Source organism: Cibotium barometz, chromosome 1 (genome assembly GCF_041138505.1).
Source record: "Cibotium barometz isolate CiBa-2024 chromosome 1, ASM4113850v1, whole genome shotgun sequence".
NCBI classification, from domain to species: Eukaryota; Viridiplantae; Streptophyta; class Polypodiopsida; order Cyatheales; family Cibotiaceae; genus Cibotium; species Cibotium barometz.
This window is the reverse complement of record NC_141046.1, coordinates 83,007,175-83,027,973: the sequence shown is the minus strand read 5'-3', so window position 1 is coordinate 83,027,973 and position 20,799 is coordinate 83,007,175. Positions and strand designations below refer to the sequence as shown.

Genomic DNA, 20,799 nt, shown 5'->3' with positions numbered 1-20,799 from the left:
TGCATCTAGCTCTCTAGATCTGCCCTGCTGTAATTTTGGCAACAATCTCCCAATTTTGGTCAGCTTTTTGACTAGATCTGCTCTGAATTCTCTCCCCTCACTGACCACCTCCAAAGGAACTCCAAACCTGCAACAAATCATCTCATACACAAATTTGCAGACCTGCTGGGCAGTAGCATTACTAGTGGCCCTAGCCTCTTGCCACCTTGTTAGATAATCTATAGCAATAATGATGTAAAATTTCTTGCTCTTAGTCCTTGGTAGAGCCCCTATCACATCTATACTCCACTTCTCAAAACCCCCATAGCTCATGATGTAATGCAATGGTTCAGGAATTAAAATCTTTTTTTGGAAAGCTCGACACTGAAGACAACTCCTACACCAATGGTGGATATCCCTATTCATGCTGGGCCACATAACTTTTGAAGTCAAAACCTTCCTCTTTGTCGTGTCTACACCATAGTGACCACCACAACCTTCCTCATGACAAGCTTTCAAACAAACTAGAATCTCCTCTCGAAACAGAACTTTCCTCAGAACATCATCATTCCCCTTATGGTACAGAGCATCTCCAATCATCACATACTTGATTGCTCTTCTGACAGCTGCTCTTCTCTTTGAAGCATCCAGCTCGCTCCTTGCAAAACCTGTCAACAAAACTTGCTCCTCTTCAAAAAGGGTCTCTCTTCCTTGGTACAAGGGATCGTGGATTGTCACAGCATGTACTTTAGAGAACACCTGCTCAACCAACTCATGGGCTCCTGTGTTTTCCTCCCTCAATACATGCCATATTTGGAAAGCCTGGAAGCCATTTCAGAGCTTCCTCACTTTGTAAAACCAAGTCTTCATTTCATCTTTATTTACTTTCCAGGTTCCCTGTACCTCCCTTACAACCAGTAGAGAATCCCTTTTTATAACCAACCTTCTTATCCTCCTTTGCCTACACTCTTCCAAACCCAAACTGAGGCTTGCATATTCAGCCTCATTATTTCTCTTAACTTGAACCTCCTAGCTCCCAGACCACAGCTCTTTGCCATGTCTGCTCATAAAGACAAAACCTGCACCCCGTTTTCCCAAAGTCCTTTTAAAAGCTCCATCAAAGTAGAGGCTCCCATCTATATCTTGTAGCTCTTCATGCAACCCATGGTCAGGAACTACCTGCCTTTCAATATCTTTAATAGACTTGGGCTTAACCTGCACCTCTTCATATGTTAACATATCAGCCATATTGGCCCTCACACCGTCCTCTTTAATAAAGCTCATATCATATTCTTGCAATGCCATAACCCATTTCTGCACTTTTGGGTTATCTCCAAGATACTTCATTACATGGAGTAGAAGGTTACAAGAGGTTAGTACAATGAAAGGCCTATAGATCAGATAAGACTTCAACCTCTTGGTAGCATAAACAAGTGTCCAAACTAGCAACTCAACCTCATGCTAGCCCTTCTCAACCTCTCTCTTTGCCCTGTTGATGTAAAAGACTGGCCTCATATATGACTGTTTGGACCCTTTCTGATGCATCAATATAGGCCCTACTGCATGTTTCCCCACATTAAGACTCAGATAAAATGGCTGACTCCAATCTGGGGGCATTATAACTGGCAAAGTGGACAGCTTGTCCTTGAGACTTTCAAATGCATCTTCTTCAACCTAGCTTCAACTAAAAGGATCTTGCTGACTTGCTTTTTGCAAAGGATATACAAACTCAGCCAACGTGAAAAAGACCTAGACAAATATTTGAGTTTCTGTACAAAGCTTATTAACTCTTTAGTTGTCTTAGGGCTCTCCATCTGCAGCAGACTTTCCACTTTTGATGAGTCTAGTGCAATACCATTCTCATTAATCTCATGTCCCAGTAGTACAACTTTGGCCCTAGCTATTTTACACTTAGCTGGGTTCAACTGAGCTCCATCATCATCCAGATGCTTGAAGACAACATCCAGATACTGTACATGTACCAACCTGTCACTATACACACAAAAATCATCCATGAAAATTCTCACAAACGTCCCTAGGTATGGTTGTCAACCCAGCTCTGGAAGTTGGCATAAGTATTTAATAATCCAAAAGACATCACCGTGTAACAAAATACCCCCCATGGAGTAACGCAACTAATCTTTTTCTGGTCTTCAAGAGCTATCCTTATTTGATAATAACCACTAAATCCATCACATACAGAGTACCTCTCATGTCCAGCTACCTGATCCAAGATTTCATCTTGAAAAGGAAGGGGATAGTGATGTCTTTTAGTAGCTGCATTTAAAGACTTGTAGTCCACACAAATCCTCCATTTACTGCCTTTCTTTGGAACAATCACAATGGGAAACACCCACTCAGCATCATCTACAAGGTAGATAAAACCTACCTGCAGAGCAGCTTTCTAACCTCTGTCTCTAGTATTTGTCTTTGAATTGTTCCCAATCTCCTCAGCTTTTGAACCACCAGCTTAGCACCCTCTTTTAACTTAATTTCATGTACAATACTGCTGATACCCCTCATCTGAGTGTAATCCTTTGCAAACAGCTTAGGATACCTGTCCAGTAGCTCTTCATACTACACTTCCTCTTCTTTAGTTAGATGCTTTGCTAACATCTGCATCAGCTCATCCTTGGGAATATATGGCTTTACATCTTGAATACCAGCTGACTCTGCTAGAGGGTTATAAACACGTCAATGCACCCCCTATACCAATCTTGTCTGGATCTCATAGCAATGAGCCAGGGTCTGCCTAATATAATACGGTATGCCCCAACCCCAGCTAGCATAATATGCATGTCAATGACAACCTTCTGTCCCAAAACATTCATTTCCATGGCCTCAATTACTCCCAAGCATTTGACTTTAGAGCTATTGGCCATTTTAACACTAAAAATGGACTTCCATGTCACTTTCAAGCCTAGGTCAAAGATTGCTTCTTCTATCATTACACATACTTGGGCCCCTCAATCAATATACACTTTACTTACCTTTATGCCCTGTATCCAGACATCCACTATTGGTAGTATGTCAGACACCTTACTCAACTGCACAGTGCACTACATTTTCTTGAGGTGTCTTGACTTTGACTCTCTTCACACTGGCCAGCTTATGCCATTGCCTTCTAATATTTGAATTCAACTGCAACAACTGGCCATAGGTTATATCTGCCTTCTTATTCTTGAAATCTGATAGGCGTCATCCATTCCAACTTTTCTTCTCCTGGCTTTAGCTCTCCCCTGCTTGTTGGATTCAGGCTTCTCTATGGGCTCCTTCTCTTTTCCCTTTTTCTTCTTTACCTTGGTCTCCTTACCAGTTGCCTCTGATTCAGATCTTTGCAGCTTGGTCCTCTTGTTTGCTAGCATATTTGCCACATCTTCTTCCTCGTCATCCACAGTTTCAAGTATATGAACATTTCCTAGAGGTCCCTGTGGTGGTACCTGCCCTTGAACTGGTCCTTGAATTCCATTGTTCATTTCTCTATTTCCAACTCCCCTGCTCCCTTTAGGCCTCTGAATTACGGGGTAAACACCCCCAGGTTCCCTTCTTCACTAAGTACACTATGGAGCAATATGTCGCCTTTCCCCATAGTTTAAACATTGAAAATTATCCATTCTGTTCCTCAAAGGTCTGTCAGCCTGTGGTCTCCTAGCCTTATTCTGAATCCCCTGCACAGCAAGGTTCAAGTTCCCTATTTGCTCAGTACACTATGGAGCAATATGTCGCCTTTCCCCACAGTTAAAACATTGAAAATTATCCATTCTGTTCCTCAAAGGTCTGTCAGCCTGTGGTCTCCTAGCCTTATTCTGAATCCCCTGCACAGCAAGGTTCAAGTTCCCTATTTGCTCTGTAAGCCTCCTAATCTCCTGATGCAATCCCTCTCCTATCCTTTGTCTCCAGCCTCTGCTGCCCTAGGAGCCTCAACACAACGTCCTCTCTCTACATGTACTTCAATTGGCAATGGCTCTACTACAGGTTCAACAACAACATGCTCAAACCTGGCTGTTAGACTTGTCTCCCTTTCTTTACATGCTAACTCCTACCTCCTCACTCTCTTCTTCCATTGCTCTGTTGCCAACCTGACAGCTTCAACATAAGAATTTGGATCCTTCAGCTCAACTTTATCCTTTATGATCCCATGCAGCAACCCTATAAACCTGTCTTTCCTTAGAAAATCAGGGGGTACCTAGTTTTCCCCCAACACTCTCAACCCAAACCCCAGCAAATCTGTTAACAAAAGCTACAATATCCTCTTCCTCCCCTTGGTATAACATGCTGAGCTCCTTCCAGAACTCCTCTTGACTCTTAGTCCTCCCATATTTCCTCCTTAGAGCAATCCTCAGATAGTCCCAATTCCCTCTTTTCTCCTCTGTCAACACATCCTCATACCACTCCCTGGTTGCCAGTGTTTGTAAGCTAGGTCTAACAGATTGGGGTTGTCAACAGTCGCGAGTCAAAAGAATATGGATTCTAAGTGTAGTCTATGGCAGCTATAGCCAGGTTTGAGTCAGCCGAGTGTCCAAAGGGCTGGGACCTTGCTTAGTTAAAGCGTTCTAATGTTTTAGAGTTGCCAGCTGACCCTGAGGGGAGAATCTGCTTTAGCTAAGTCAGCTTGGTTAGTAAGTCAGGTACCATGTAGTCTGTGGCAGCTGAGGGCTTGCAACTATCAATAAAAGCCAAGTGAGTGATATCTTGGACAATTGGGAGGTACCTGAGGGCTAGAGGAAGTCTGCGGACACAGAGGAGAAGGTTTGATTCTGTGGAGGTTTCGAAAGCAAAATTCTGTATCAAAATTTTGAGGCAAAATTCAGTCTGGGTACAGACAACAGAGGAGGCAGAAGGAGGTCGGCAGAAGGCCCAAGGTGATCTTGGGGTTGAGTATATATGGGTAGCTAACAGTGGGAAGACAATCTGAGGGCTGGGAGGATAAATTTATGTCTGGGAGTTAAAAGAGGATTTCGGAGGTTTAGGTAGAATAAACCCTTTCTGAGTTAGCTAAAACTACATAAAGTCAGATGGGTGTCAGCCATGGTGAGGAAAGACTAATATATGTGTGATTTGAGCTTTTACGTGACTTGTGCTGACCTAGGAGGACAGACTTAGGGGCTGAGTGGGTCAAAAAGGGAGGTTGGGAGGGTTTAGAAGTGTCCTCTTGGATCAGTTGGAGGTAGGAGGACAGTTGCTGAGTTGGTTGGTGGCCTTGGAGCAGGGATCCTGATGTCTGCACGTTCCACACGATCTCTCTCGAGCCTTTTCTCTCCTTGTGGGAGTGGCTGGAGAACCCTCTTCTTCTGACCTTTCTACTGTGGCAGGATGCCACAAAGCATGACAACCGGCTTGATTTGTCTCCTTCCTAAAGCTGGAATTGTGACAGTGGAGATCCATCACTTTATTGTCCACCGCCTATAAGGGGTTGGCAAAGTTGATTTGCAGCAGATTTCGCCCATTCCTCCCAGAGCTTATTAATGACACTCCGACAAGCTTTGTCCACAATAGGAGAATCTTGGACAATATCTTCACCTTCTTTGAGGCTGCAGAGAGGGCTCAGTAGAGCACGAAACCTCTGGCCATTTTATTGTTGGATTTCAAGAAAGCATATAACAGAGTGGACTGTTTTTTCTTGGAGGGCACTCTTAGTAGGTTTGGCTTTTTGCAAGAGTGGATTATGGGGGTGTCAGGCCTTTATCGTTGTGCCAGCTTCTGCAAAGCAACTATTGGAGGCCATATGGGTGATTCTTTAAACTTACAACCATCTGTGAGACAGGGATGTCCTCTTGCTCCTTATTTGTTTTTGTTCTTTGCCGAGGCCATGTCTTATTTTCTTCGAGACGACACTACAAGGATTCATGGCCTGAGGTTACCTCTGGATTTACCAGAGGACCTCCTTGATGCAGAGTATGCCAATGATACAGCTCTGTATGTAGAGGATAATGCATACGTCTTGGAGGATGTGCGAGTTGTTCTTGATAATTTTTGCTTGGCAGCAACAGCAAAGATCAACTAGAACAAGCCTTTGAGTTTCCTGACCAATCCTCTCGCTTCTCCTACTTGGGATCAACAGTGGGGATTCACTTGGATTGACTGCTCGCTATTTTCCAGGTTGCGCTTGACATATCGGCAGCCCAACAGTTTGTTCAAGTGATCTCCTCTATCAAGATTCAAGATAAAGTTGGATTTTTGGAGTTCAGCTTGACTTTCTTTGGCTGGCAAGGCCTTGGTAGTTAATCAGGTTCTCTTGGCCATGGCTTGGTATGTCGCTTCTTGTTGGTTCCTTTCATGATGGTTGATCCGAAATTATTTGTGCGCTGGCTTAGATGGCACTTTGGATACGAGAGGTAGAGTAGCTTGGGATACAATTATTCTACCAACACATGATGAGGGTTTGGGCGTCATAGACCCTGAGACACAGAGCAAGGCTTTACTGGCGAGATTCATGGATCGAGGGCTCACTCCAGGAGATCACATCCGGAAGATCTTACTTCAGGATGCTGTGTGTCATTGTCACCTTCACCTTGGTGGAGATTGTAGGCCTTCTATCATATGGATTTTCACTCCTATCAGCTATCAGCCGCCTCGTTGTCGCCCTCGTCTTGGTGGAGATTGGAGACCTTCTAACCGATGGATTTTCACTGTTGTCAGCTATCAGCCGCCTCATTTGGCCTTTCTTTGTAGTTTACTGTGTGTTTGGCATTCTCTCACACGATGCATCATTCACCTGGAGCCCACTCTTACAAAGGAGATTGAGTGACCGCCTATCCTATGGAATCCCCACATCAGAGATGCTTATGGACACATGATCGGTGAGTGATCTTACATCTCTTGGGCTCGCTGAGATGCAGGTCCTGCTTGCTCTGTGCGAACTTGGAGGTCTGCATTCAGTGTCACACCCGACCCTGATTATGCCCAGTGCGTTAGAGGAGGTCTCACTTCCATGCATGCTCGACGGCCCGAGATTGATGAGGCTATTCGTTTATAGTTATTGATCAAATTGGATCATCACTTTGAGGGGGATTCCATGACTTTTGGCAGGCCCAGTTCTCATCGACAGGAGTTCCTCTTATGGCTACCAGAGGAGTTGCTAGTTATGGCACCTCTTACTTCCGAGTAGGTGACAGAGGCCAATTACATAGGATCAATCCTCCTTCAATCCCAGAGATTGATACTCTTAGATGGCAGCAGATTAGAGTGGTGGCCTCTCGTGGCAAGGGGTGGTTTTTTGACCCTGTTTTGATTGATTCCAGTTTATGTGAGTTCAGACTGTAGATGTGGGAGAACCGACCTTTGGCAAACCTAGATTGAGATCCAAGTGAGTGGTTTTGGCCTCCATTATGGCAAGGCCAAGAGCCGATTCCCTTCTTTCAATAAACTGCCAAGATTGGGCATCACGCATTGCTGAGACAATCCACACACACCCCTTCTAGAGCCCCTCATTGGCATGTAGAGGGGATTTCTCTAGATTTCTTAGAGAGATTTTGGAGGCAGGTTTGGGATTCGTGGAGACCATCGAAGACGACTTACTTTATGTGGATGCTGGCACATGCTGGTCTACCGGTGGGCAGTTGGCTAGTGCAGATGGGCATTCCTCGCACATGCTCAATTTGCCCAGATGGGATCCTGGAGAGTCCTCATCATTGTCTTTGGTCCTGCAAGTCCACTCAGATGGTGTGGACAGGTGTTTCTTGGCTTCTCCGGCGGATTTCTCGGACCTCAGTTACATTACTTGGGGTGCATTTTGCTGCTTGTAGCCAAATTTGATAGGCCGGCATCTTGTTTACGAGGCTGCTCCGGATGATTTAGTTTTCCACATCAAGCACGGGATCTCTGCTCATGTGCGTTTTTCTGATATCCCTCATCATGTTCTGCATTCTCAAGAATCATCGAATAGCTCAGAGACCTTTAGTATCATAGGCACTATTACTGGCTAGTGCATTTGGAGGGCCAGATGTCGCCACACTCTTGGAGGAGAATCTTCTTCCACTCATCAGATTTTGGCACAGATATTTGGTCCGACACCATTCACACTTTGTGGTGAATGGGACTATTTGATGACTCTCTCCTCTCGATCTGGTGAGTTGCAAAGAGAAGATTTCTTGGAGACTTGGAGTCAGTACATTCCTCAACAGTGGTTTATGTCCTGCATCTCTTATCTCCCTGCCTGAGATTTTGTATAGGTTTTGTTTTTTGGCATAAATTTTGCCTTTGAGTGTGGTTGGTCGCACTTGTATTTTTTAGCCCTTTAGCGCGTGTTTGTATGAGATTTTGTGGTAATATAATCAGCCCTGTTTTACTGGGAAAAAAAATCCATAGAACAAAAGTAGGCTCCTGACACAAGCCTAAATTTTGCATTCATATAAAGATGGATATTGGTGCCATGTGACATTGTATAGACATAAAGAGTCATGTCACTGCCAGGTCACATCCTACAAATACAAACAGTGATGTCACTGGCTATTTTGACATTAAATGTAGAGAGCCATGTCAACGCCTCATGACAGTCTGCATAATAAACAGCTTGTGCTGCACCGTTCTCCCATGGATTAGCTTTGACACGAGCGCGTCCGCATATGCTACATTATTCTAAACATTGAAAGCTGAACTCCTGTCTTGATATTGGTTTTGGTCTAATGTTTGGCTGGCTTTGACTAACTATGTGCACGTAACTTGGTACCAGTGCAGCTTGAGCTCTTCAATTGCAGTCTCCGCAATCCATAAACCACCAGATTTGTGCCAACTAATGACATTTTGGCCGTCAAGTTACCAAATGCAGCCTTCAAGAAGTGATTCTTCTATGTTCCCTGAACAAAGCGGAAGTATTATCTGCAAATTCACTATCCATAAGCTTCACTTCTCTTGTGATGCAACAATGGAAGCTAGTGGTGGTGGCCACCTCTGCAACTCTCAACGGTCTATGCAACAAGTAAGTACAGGAAGAGGGCAGCCCTATCATACTGATCTAGATAATTGAAAGATCTTACTCTAGCCAGATCAGAACTATGCATGGAAAGACTGCCTACTTTCAACAGGTTTTCCGCTTTCAGTAACTGGGAAGCATCATGTAAAGCTTTTGAATTTAATGGCAAGAAAACTGTACCTGACACCATTTGGAAGGAAAAGGGTGATCTTGCAATCTCAATATCATTCAGCTTAACATGCAAAAACAAGCTTCCAGATGAAAAGGACATGAAATCAATGGTTCCGAACCCTGAGCTGCCTTGAGAATCAGTGTTGAGAATTGAAAAGTTTCCTGAACCATCTCCACTTTGGATAGTTGCAGATATGTTGACGGCGGATATATTAGATGCATTTAATCTGTTGTTGTAGGAATCCAAGTAAAGAACACCAATTGTTGCCGTTTCTCCAACATTGAATGTGCTTATGTTATTAGGCCAGAATCCTTGACAGGCACTTGGGAAGATGTCCCCTGGTCAATAGGTACATAAGCAATCATTATGCAGCTATCACACGTCTAAATCATGAAAAAAAGAGAACTGATAGAAGATATGAATGTTCCACATAGAAAGAAGGTTTCATTTGATTTAATGCAAGAGACACTGTTTAGATCCAGGACCCCAGATGTTCTATGATGGCAATCACACAGACTGTCCTGTATGGTATGCAGCCGATTTTATCTGCAGCCGATTTTTTCTTGTAGCCCTTTTTTTTCCAGCCTAGAGGAGTGGATAGCCTTACAGTGAATACGGGAGCCTATACCACAGTGCCCCCTCGCAGCAGCAGGCCCATGGGAGTCGCATCAGATCGGGCACGCGCACACTCTAAAGAACAAGACACCCTCGTCCCGTCAGACCCCCACCACCCCCACCTCATCAGCCCCAGATTTCGGAGATCCTGGCCCCTGAGCAGCATAACGAGATTGCAAGGACACTATGTACACATCAATTTGGTCTCATACCTTTGGGCCTTTTGAAGACGTTAATATTACTCTCTCACCATCAGTACCACATGAGATCATCAGAGCAGAGCTTGCAGTGTCCCCCATGATGGTAGAGGCTCTATTTCAAACCATAGCCTACGTCACACGCATTAGAGGCATGGGTCCAGAGAGACTACCCCGCTTGGCCATGGAATCCTCACAGAGTATTGCCACAGAGGGCCATCACCCATCACGGTATGCTACAGTAGATGAGTGGTTCTCAGCACATGGGCTCGACATGGATGGATTACCGCCCTTCCAATATGATGATGACTCCCCACACTTTACACTCTCCCAAGAGGAGAGAAATCGAGTTCTGAGACAGGACTTGATCCAGATGCACACGAGGGAGACTTGGTCGGGTCCCCTTCTCACCAAGATGCAGTACTACAAAGAGCCTCTACTTCAAACCATAGCCTACATCACACGCATCAGAGGCATGGGTCCAAGAGAGACTACCCCGCTTGGCCAGGGAGTCCTCACACAGTATTGCCACAGAGGGCCATCACCCATCATGGTATGCTGCAGTAGATGAGTGCTTCTCAGCATCTGGGCTCGACATCGATAGATTACCGCCCTTCCAGTATGATGATGACTCCCCATACTTTACACTCTCCTAAGAGGAGAGGAATAGAGTTCTCTGAGACAGGATTTTATCCAGATGCACATTAGGGAGACTTGGTCGGGTCCCCTTCCCACCAAGATGTAATACTACAGAGATCATTTCCTTGAGCTACACTGACATAGAGAGAGGCTTCTACAGGTGCACAGCCAAAGATCCCAGCAACAGATCACCAGCTTCTTCAGGCCTATCAACAAGCCACATCCCCCTTCCCCTCCCCCTATATCATCTACCTCCCAACGAGGCCTCACACTACAGAGAGCCTCGGAGATCAGAGCTGCCAGGAGACCATGACTACCTGGACGCAGACCACCACTACTCCATCAGGCCCAGTCTGCCCAAATCCAGGCACGATACCGCAGAGCTATGGAGGAGAGAGTCCAGAGGCTGCACTAGGGCACAACACATGTGAGAGTCCTCGCCCCATGCCACATGTATGATGTACTACACCCCACCATCTCCACTCGGTGGAATTAGTAGTATACCACCTATCATGATTGTACATCTATAGCCCGCTAGATAATGACTACATAGTGAGCTGCAAATGACTAGGATTAGCTTTTCATTTCAGTTTTTCTTTCCATGATACTCAAAACATGGACTTGTTGCATACAGATTTGTCTCATAGGCCAATATGGCCTTCCGTAGACATTAATATATCTTTTCTTTTCTTTCTTTCTTTCCTCTCTCTCTCGGACCTTTTGCGCCTCTGCTCTATGCGCACCTCTTTGCTGCGCCTTTGCCCACCTCTCTGCTGAGATGACCTGTTGCGCCTCTGCTCTATGCGCACCTCTGTAGCCCACCTCTTTGCTCAACTATGTGCGCACCAACCTACGCACCTCTGCCCGCCTCTCTGCTCTGACCTACTGCGCCTCTGCTCTATGCGCACCTCTGTAGCCTGCCCCTCTGCTCAACTCTGTGCGCACCAACTTGCGCACCTCTGCCCGCCTCTCTGCTCTGACCTGTGTGCCTCTGTTCTATGCGCACCTCTGTAGCCCGCCTCTCTGCTGTGAGTTGTGGGCAGGGCTGACCCTGGTTTCCCACCCACCCTTGCTCAGGCCCCCAAGGCAGCAACTAGTGGAAAACATGTCTCAACCCTTGGAGGGAGAACAAGATGGTGAGACAACCTTTCACACCCCCACGAAGGCACCAAATACCTACCGCAGAAGGCTGAGGGAAGGGATCAAGTCCCCTGACTCACGAAGGCTTGCAAAGATGGCCCGACGAGATGAGGCCCTTTATGAGGAGATACAACTTCACATAAGGACAGAATGAACACCATGCGACACGAGCTTGAAAAGGAATGTACCGAGCAGATGCATGCCCAAAGGAAAGTGATATACGAAACGCTGAAGGAAGAGATATATGTCCAATTGAAGGGAGAAATGCAAGCCCAAGTACGGGTTGAGATGGAATTAGCCCAAGCCTTGATGCACACAGAAATGAAAAAGAGATGCAGAAATGGAAAGACGACATGCTCAAGGAAATTGGCACAGCAGTTGCATAGTACGAAGGCACTTTGGAGACATGTATGGCTGACCACGAAAAAGACATCACAGAAATGCAAAACACTTTGGAATCATGTAAGGCAAAAGTGGCTACAGGTGAGTAGAAGATGCATTCATGGGCTGAAATTGCCAGTGCCACAAAGAAACAAATTGAGGAAGTCAACCCATGGATTGAAGTAGTAAAAAAGCAAAAGGATACAGCAGTCAATTAAGTAGAGGTGATGAATGCTACATTGGAAGAGGAAGCCACGAGACCGGCACGTGCCTTACATGTACGCGTAGTTGGGTGGGAAGATAAGGGAAATCCCCAAGAGGATGCAAAAGCTCTTGCAACAAAAATTGGAGCCATTGATGTACCCATTAGTTGGTGACTTGGAGAAGAAGAAGGCCTTCCTCTCCAAAAGGATGGCCCTTAAGGGGGATAAGATTTATTTGGATGAGGACCTTACACCAGCACAGATAGCACACTGGAAGGAACACATGCCGCGTGTGCTTGAGGCAAGCAAAGAGGGGAAATGGGCGGTATACAGAGATGGCCGAGTCATCATTACGGAGAGGAGGCCCGCTTGACGGTGCGCGGCCTATGAGACCTTGCGATTCACGGTGTTGAATTGCAACGGAGCCCTTAGAACAGGCAGGATACTTTGACGATACTTTCATACACAGTGATATTGCTATGTATACGAAGACCCATCAGTGCACAAACAAGAGGCTTCGTGACGTGCAGGGTTATAGATGGGAATCAGTTTTCCGCCCTCAGCCACGCACAGTGGGAGGTACTAGAGGATCTGGACGAGTGGCAATACTTTTCAGGGAGGAGCTTTGTGACAAGATACATGTGGTTCATAGAGAGGCAGATGCGAGGTACATGTGGGTCCGAATATGCAGAGGGGGGCTCCGCGAGCTATATGTGGCGGTATGCTACTTTCTCCCATCCCACTCCAGGTTTGCACCATCAGGAGAGTCGCCCTATACGGCACTATATGATGATATCATGAGGTTTGCCAACATGGGAGACATATTACTACTGGGAGACTTTAATGTACGTACAGGCACAGAGCAGACAGAGCTATATGATACTCAAGAGGCTATGTACCGGGAGATCACGGCAGAGGATGTAGGGTTGCAGAGATCAACATAGGATGAGGGGAAATTTAAACTTATGGCAGGCATTTTCTCACACTAGGGAGTGCACATGGGTTGGTCATATACAATGGCTTATCGAGATGCCAAGGATCAGATGCTCTCACACACTAGAACTCTAAAGAGGGAGCAAGCACAGTGGACTACTTGATGGGATCTCCTTCATTGATACGTGATGTGCGGGGTTTCACGATTTCCAATCGGCCCATTGGCATAGCAACCGATCATGCATACCTGAGTTTCACACTAGTAGGTAGATCCCTGAGAGATGGGCCAGCCACTCATCTACCTAGATACCCAAAAAATCAGTTTACACGTGAGACAGTTGGGGTTTACCCATATGCAGTATCTGATGGCTTGTTCGCTTTAGACCCGCATAGCCCTCTGGACGAGATCACGAGAGGATTGGCAGGTGTACTACATGCATCCGCCTCATATGTGTTTCCCTGCATTATGATCCCTTCCACCCACCCCCGCAGCATTGCCCCACAGAACAGTTGGTATGATGATGAGTGTCGTGAGACACAAGCACAGCTACAGCGTGAGATTGCCATTGGGACTCACACGCATAGACAGGCCAGGATGATCTTACGGCGCCTGGTGCAGAGGAAGAAACGAGCCTATCTAGCTAAGCTAGAGGAGGAGATCTACCAACTCTTCCTGGGGAAGGACAGCAAGAGGGCATGGAAGATGTTTCAGGAGAGACAGCCTGGTACTCCGATTACTGCACTTGAGGCATGGCATACTTATGCTAGAGAGCTATATGATGCACCAGGACAGCCTCCCACCGCCCCTCCACTGGGAGCTAGACCGGCTAGCAGCACCTTTTTTACTATGCGGATGGTGCTAGATGCGATAGACAGGTTACAAAAAGGAAAAGCACAGGATCATGATGGGCTAGTTGGAGAGCACTTCTCCTATGCACATGACACTTTGGCTCCGCTCATCGTACATGTGTTTAATCGTGCCATTTGTGAGGGTTTCCCGGCAAGCTGGACAGAGCATATCATTGTACCACTCTTTAAGAGTGGGGACCCCATGGTACATGGAAACTACAGGATGATCATGATTGGTCATTACTTGGCCAAACTATATGGCTCTATATTGGAGTCGGAGCTGAGCCACTCGGCAGAGAGGCATGGTCATTGAGCACATGGACAGGCCGGCTTCAGGAGAGGATTTACTACCTTAGATCACATACTGACACTTCGGGCACTTATTGAAGAGGGCAAGGCACATAAGAGAAGGATATATTGCTGCTTTGTGGACTTCCACAAAGCCTTCGATACCATACCACATGCTAGGCTTATGCACAGATTGCAGGACATTGAGGTACCCGAGGATATGCAGTGGGGGATATATGCTTTGTATGAGTCTGTGAGTGACAGGAAGAGTCTGAGCTCCAGGCGGACTATCCGATATGGTGACCAGCACGATAGGGGTGAAGCAGGGATGCCTGCTATCGCCCACCCTCTTTGGACTGTACATTGATGCGGTCTCTGATTATGTAGATAGATTGGGAGGCCCAGGGGCATGCCTGGCAGGGGTGTTGATACCCATCTTTTTATATGCTGATGATATTGTTCTAATCTCAGACTCTCCGGAGGGATTACAGAGACGCCTCGATGCATTACAGGCTTTCTATGCAGATAGAGATCTGACAGTGAACCTTGGAAAAACCAAGGTTATGGTGTTTAACACCACACACGCATGGGTGACGAGATCAGAGCCTCAGTTCACTTTCCGAGGGGAGCCGGTTGAGTACGTCAGGTCATATGTCTACTTGGGAGTTACTTTCACAGGACCACGTTTCTCCTTGAAGGAGGCAGCAGCAACTAGATTAGATCGAGGGCATGCAGCCTTGCGGACACTTGAGAGGCAGTGTGCACACATACAGTTTCACACCACGCACCAAATTGTGGCTATTTGATACGCTTGTCACACTGACCCTCCTGTACGGAGCTCCAATTTGAGGGCCCAGCATACATCACAGATCTCAGAGAGGGACGGATGAGGGATGGAGGCAAATGGAGAGACCACTGATTATGATGATTGCCCGCATGGTTTAGAGCAAATCATCGGTACCACATGAGATTGTTCGGGCTGAGCTGGGTGCCGCACCAGTAGTGACCGAGGCCCTATTCCAAGTAGTTACCTTTTTACAGCGGCTATGGGAGGTCCCTCAGCAGAGGTACTCCCGATTGGCATTGACCTCATCCATACAGTTGGCAGAGAATGGAGATACTCACTGCCTCTTCCGAGAGGGTTTTGGGCCGTTACGCAGGGTCAGGGAGTTTGAGGATCAGAGATGCCTGGGATTGTTCCTACTTGAGCTTAGGAGACAGAGAGAGACCCTCTTGGTAGACAGGAGACCGAGCCATGATGTACCTAGATAGAGGACCCTGACAGATTTCTTCGGTACCAGCACCAGCAACCCAGCCCACACACCTGATACCTTCTCCATTGGTCCATCAGGGCACGGACCTCGCTCCCAGGGAGTCACCACTGATAGAGCAATAATCTTATGTCGTGCTTGTCGGCCACGCCCACCAGGATCCCGACCACGGCATCCTCACCATCGCCAGATCAGAGCCATTATTGCTCAGCATCGGAGGCGCCTACCTCGCTTCTAGACAGCCCCATGGCAGAGATACTTGATCTAAGGAGAGGACAACACTTCAATTAATCAGCATACATGGATCTACCTCATATACATTTTTCAGTATTTTCTACTCACTATCATCTCGGAGTCTTACAATTTTGTTTTTATAACTGTAAGACAACCAGTTTATTGAACTTTTTAGTCTCATTTAGTTGTTCTCTTTGATGAGACACCAACTTCAATTGTACTCTCAGTTTTTGGTGCGCACATCCTCACACCAGCTAGAGATTGAGACTCGCAGATTCAAAGGAGTATCAGCTCACGCCAGGATTTGTCAGTTGTGCCAGATGGAGCCAGAGATAGAGTCACATTACATATGTCACTGTCCAGTATATTATGATATACGTGGCCGTTTTCACTGCCTGTTCAGAGAGGGTTTCGGACGACCACTTTCCAGAGTCATGAGATACCAGGATCAGAGATGCCTCGGATTATACTTGCTAGAGCTACATAGACATAGAGAGGGTCTCTTGAGAGGGAGGGGATCAGAGAGGGAGAGACACCTACAGAGGCAGATTACAGACTTCTTTCGACCAGAGATTGAGCAGTCAGGCTAGCAGGCATTGTAGCTCGCCCTAGAGTATAGCTGCACCAGAGGTACACTGATTGATCGGGCCAGGCGCCCCAAGATGAGAGGCCCATCTCGACACCGGCGGAGACTACAACAGAGGATAAGGACCATACTAGCACAACATGGGAGACGTCCAGTCAGAGTACTCACCATGGAGGACATTAAGGATGTCCGCCATCGACCGATGAGAGACATCTTTGGATAGTGATGTATATGATGCTTACCTTTGTTGCTGGAGTTTTCCTTCCCAGATGTTATCCATTAGGAGCTCCTAGTACCTTACTTTTCTTCATAGTTGTTGTTTCAGTTTCAGTTAGTTGTTTAGTTGTTTTGGCTTTTCTTACACAGACATTGTATCAGATCCACCAATTGTTGTAACCTTTTTGGTCTCATAGGTCATTTTGGCCTTTTGAGGACGTTAATATATCATATCATTTCATTTCATTTCATCTCTCATCTCTCTCTCTCTTAGCCCTGGAGTCTTCACGACAGTTGGCATCACAGGGAGACGGATCATGTTGGTATGCACAGATGACAGCTTGGTTCCAGTTGCATTGCTTTAGTATGGACAGGCTACCTCCATTTCAGTACTCCCTCGATGCACCCTCCCTCTCTCTCACACGGGCAGAGATTACCAGACTTATCAGGCAGGACTTGATTCAGCTGGACACTAGGAGGACATGGATACAGCCGACACAGGAGCTTGGTACAAAGATGGCTTTCTATAGAGATCATCTTCTCCAGCTCACGCAGGATGGGTTTGTCATTAGACCCAGCTACATGGATACTCATCTTTCTCATGGGGTACGGTGTGCTATTGGTCAGATGCGCACATCCTCACACCAGCTAGAGATTGAGACTGGTAGATTCAGAGGAGTACCAGCTGAGGCCAGGATTTGTCAGCTGTGCCAGATGGAGCCAGAGACAGAGTTACATTACATATGTCACTGTCCAGTTTATTATGAGATACGAGGCCGTTTTCACTGCTTGTTTAGAGAGGGTTTCGGCCCACTTTCTAGAGTCATGAGATACCAGGATCAGAGATGCCTCGGATTATACTTGCCGGAGCTTCGTAGACATAGAGAGGGTCTCTTGAGAGGGAGGGGATCAGAGAGGGAGAGACACCTACAGAGGCAGATTACAGACTTCTTTCGACCAGAGATTGAGCAGTCAGGCCAGCAGGCATTGTAGCTAGCCCCAGAGTATAGCCGCACTAGAGGTACACTGATTGAGTTGATGTACCACGTGGGGTGACCGCACAGAGAGCAGAGGAATTGAGAGCCAGGAGGAGACCTAGACAGACTGGACATAGAGCACCCCGACTCCATCACCGAGAGATAGCAGCTATCCGAATGAGACACCAGATGGAGACACAGGAGAGGCTAGCTCGCTTTCACTCAGACTCAGGGTACATGTTCACGCCATTCACAGCCTCAGCATCGGCGATGTATGATATCTTATATCCCTCTTATGGCACTGGATGGAGTTAGACATAGATCTGCATAGCATGCTTGTACTACCCCTTCAGCATATAGAGATGCATCTTGCCTTAGCACTCCATCCACATCCCCACCCCCCTTATATTGTTTGTATATGGGCTCCACCGATCCATGATGATTCACAGTTGTATCCAGACACATGCACACTTTTTCTTTTCTTTCTTTTCTTCCGATGACCGGAAGAACACAGTTGTATTATTTTTTGTCTCATAGGCCGACTTTGGCCTCTCGTAGACGTTAATATCTCTCTCTCTCTCTCTCTCTCTCTCTCTCTCTCTCTCTCTCTCTCTCATAGGTTATTTTGGCCTTCTGAAGACGTTAATATATCATTTCATTTCATTTTCTCTCTCTCTTGGCCTTTTGAAGACGTTAGTATAACATTTCATTTCTCTCTCCCCCCAGATTCAGCTTTTTTTTTTGTTCAGTACTTTTTCATTTTGTTGGGATGACAGAGGATACCCCATACAGGTACTCCGATCTGTCTCATATGCCGAGTTCGGTCTTTTGGAAGACGTTAATAAAATCTTTCTCTCTCTCGCTCTCTCTCTCTCTCTCTCTCTCTCTCTTGGTTTTTTTAATCCAGACATTGTATCAGATCCACCATGATGTAACTTTTGGTCTCATAGGTCATTATGGCCTTTTGAAGACGTTAATATAACATTTCATTTCATTTCTCTCTCTCTCTCTCTCCTTCACCAAAGCATGGAGAGCCGGGAAAGACTCAACACGCAAGCGAGCCCTCATCCTACAGTTTGCAGGAGAGATAGAGAGGGTCACCTTCATGAGGAAGAGGGTCATACTACGAGGTTTAGAGGGAGCTCCTATTTTCTTGGATGATGATCTCACGAGGATGCAGCTTGAGCATAGGAGAACTTGCATGCCACGAGTCTTACACACGAGTAGAGAAGGCAAGAAGGCCTTCTATCGAGATGGTCGGGTCATCATTGATAGCCGGCCCATGGATTAGCGGTTTGGGGCCTATGGGACACAGACCAGGCAACTGACAGAGATACACATGGCAGTATGGAACTGTAATGGTTCACTATGGGTGCAGCCTGGACGACTGGAGCATGTTATGGTGGGGAGAGACATCATACTTCTGACAGAGACACATCAGAGCCCAGAGAGAGGGCTACCTCGAGTAGAGGGACTCCAGTGGGAATCAGCATACAGGAGGACCACACGCTAGGGTACCTCGAGAGGGTCGGGGGGAGTAGCAGTCCTATTCAAACGGGAGCTACAGGGGAGACTGAGAGTGGTAGCACAGGATCCAGAGGCCAGATACATGTGGATCAGCTTACAGCTCTCACAGGACAGGGTTATATACATAGCTCTATGTTACTTTTCTCCATCAGAATCCTCCTATGTCATTACAGAGGACATGCCACAGGAGGAGGAGACAGGAGCCTCGCCATACACTTGTCTGTCAGAGGAGATTATGCATTATTCTACACTAGGGGAAGTATTTCTTACGGGCGACTTCAATGCCCACACACAGAGCAGACAGTGTGAGGTGTATGACTATGATGACATGGAGATCCTCCACCCTGTGGATCCAGAGGAGATAGGGGCTAGTCGGGCATCAGAGGACAATGGACCAAACAGAGGACATTATGGGGACCACTTACTAGAGTTGGGAGCCAGGCATCGTCTCGTTATTTATAACGGGATGTTACAGTGGTCGGGATCAAGAGGGCTGACATGCTTCCCACATGGGGGTCATACACGGACCGGAGGCACGGTGGTAGACTACATTATGGGGTCTGTGGAGGCATCACAGCTTGTCACCTCATTCTCCACCTCGTCCTATTGGGGCAGATCATACATACTTGGCATTTTCACTAGCCGGATCACCAGTATCACCAGTCCCCCACATACCGATGCCACACACTACCATCTACTTCACACATGACATGGCAGACATATACACTGGCAGAGTAGAGGATGGACTCCTATTCATGGATCCCCTAGCACCTATGGATACCATTACACCCCAGCTGGCATCACTCCTACACACAGCTGCATTACAGAGCTTCCCACATCGTGTACACTCAAGAGAGCCTGCGAGACCTGGGACTATGCCCCAGAACAGATGGTATGATGACGAGTGCAGAGCCCTATACTCACGGCTCCGCATACAGAGAGCCTTGGGAGCCATCACAGAGCAGGAGTCGAGGAGAGAGATGAGGAGACTTACTCGCCGCAAAAGGCGGGCCTTCGCAGAGATACAGGAGCTAGAGATCTTTCATTTCTTCATGAGTAGAGATAGCCCTGTCTCATGGCGGCACTTCAGAGAGCCCCGGACCCCGACACCTATTGCAGACCCACAGACATGGCACACATATGCAGAGGGTCTATACCATGCCCACAGCAGCCACCTATACCTCAGCCACCCACAGGAGCCTCGACCTACCACAGCTAGCTTCTTTACCCACTCGATGGTACAGGAAGCTATCCGCCGCCTATAGCATGGACGGGCCGCCGACCATATGGGCCTGCAGGGTGAGCATCTCATATATGAAGTAGATTCTTTAGCTCCTTTTCTTGCACACCTGTTTAACAGGGCACTAGCAGAGGGTTTGCCTGCGGAGTGGACGATGCACACCATTGTGCCGATTCACAAAACAGGGGATATGCTCGATCCGAGCAACTACAGGACGGTTATGGTTGGCCACGTGCTGGCCAAACTCTATGGTGCAGTGCTGGAGCAAGAGCTTAGCTTATATGCTGAGCGAGCAAGTTTACGCTCATCAGAGCAGGCAGGCTTCAGGAGAGCTTTCTCTACCACTGACCATGTATTCACTTTGAGATGTATGATTGATCAGGCTAGAGTGAGGAAGAGAAAGCTCTATTGCTGCTTTGTGGATTTCCGCAAGGCATTTGA

General features: G+C 46.9%; 1 protein-coding gene across 4 annotated transcripts in view; it reads right to left on the bottom strand.

Annotated features, from left to right (window-relative positions):
* The window catches only part of LOC147642518 (uncharacterized), a 206,749-nt gene that overhangs the window by 98,270 nt on the left and 87,680 nt on the right, over positions 1 to 20,799 (bottom strand). For all 4 annotated transcript variants that reach the window (XM_086807209.1, XM_086807200.1, XM_086807192.1 and 1 more), the window contains one exon: positions 9,071 to 9,400. In XM_086807209.1, the coding sequence (XP_086663335.1) occupies positions 9,071 to 9,400 (330 nt within the window). The remainder of the gene's footprint in view (positions 1 to 9,070; positions 9,401 to 20,799) is intronic.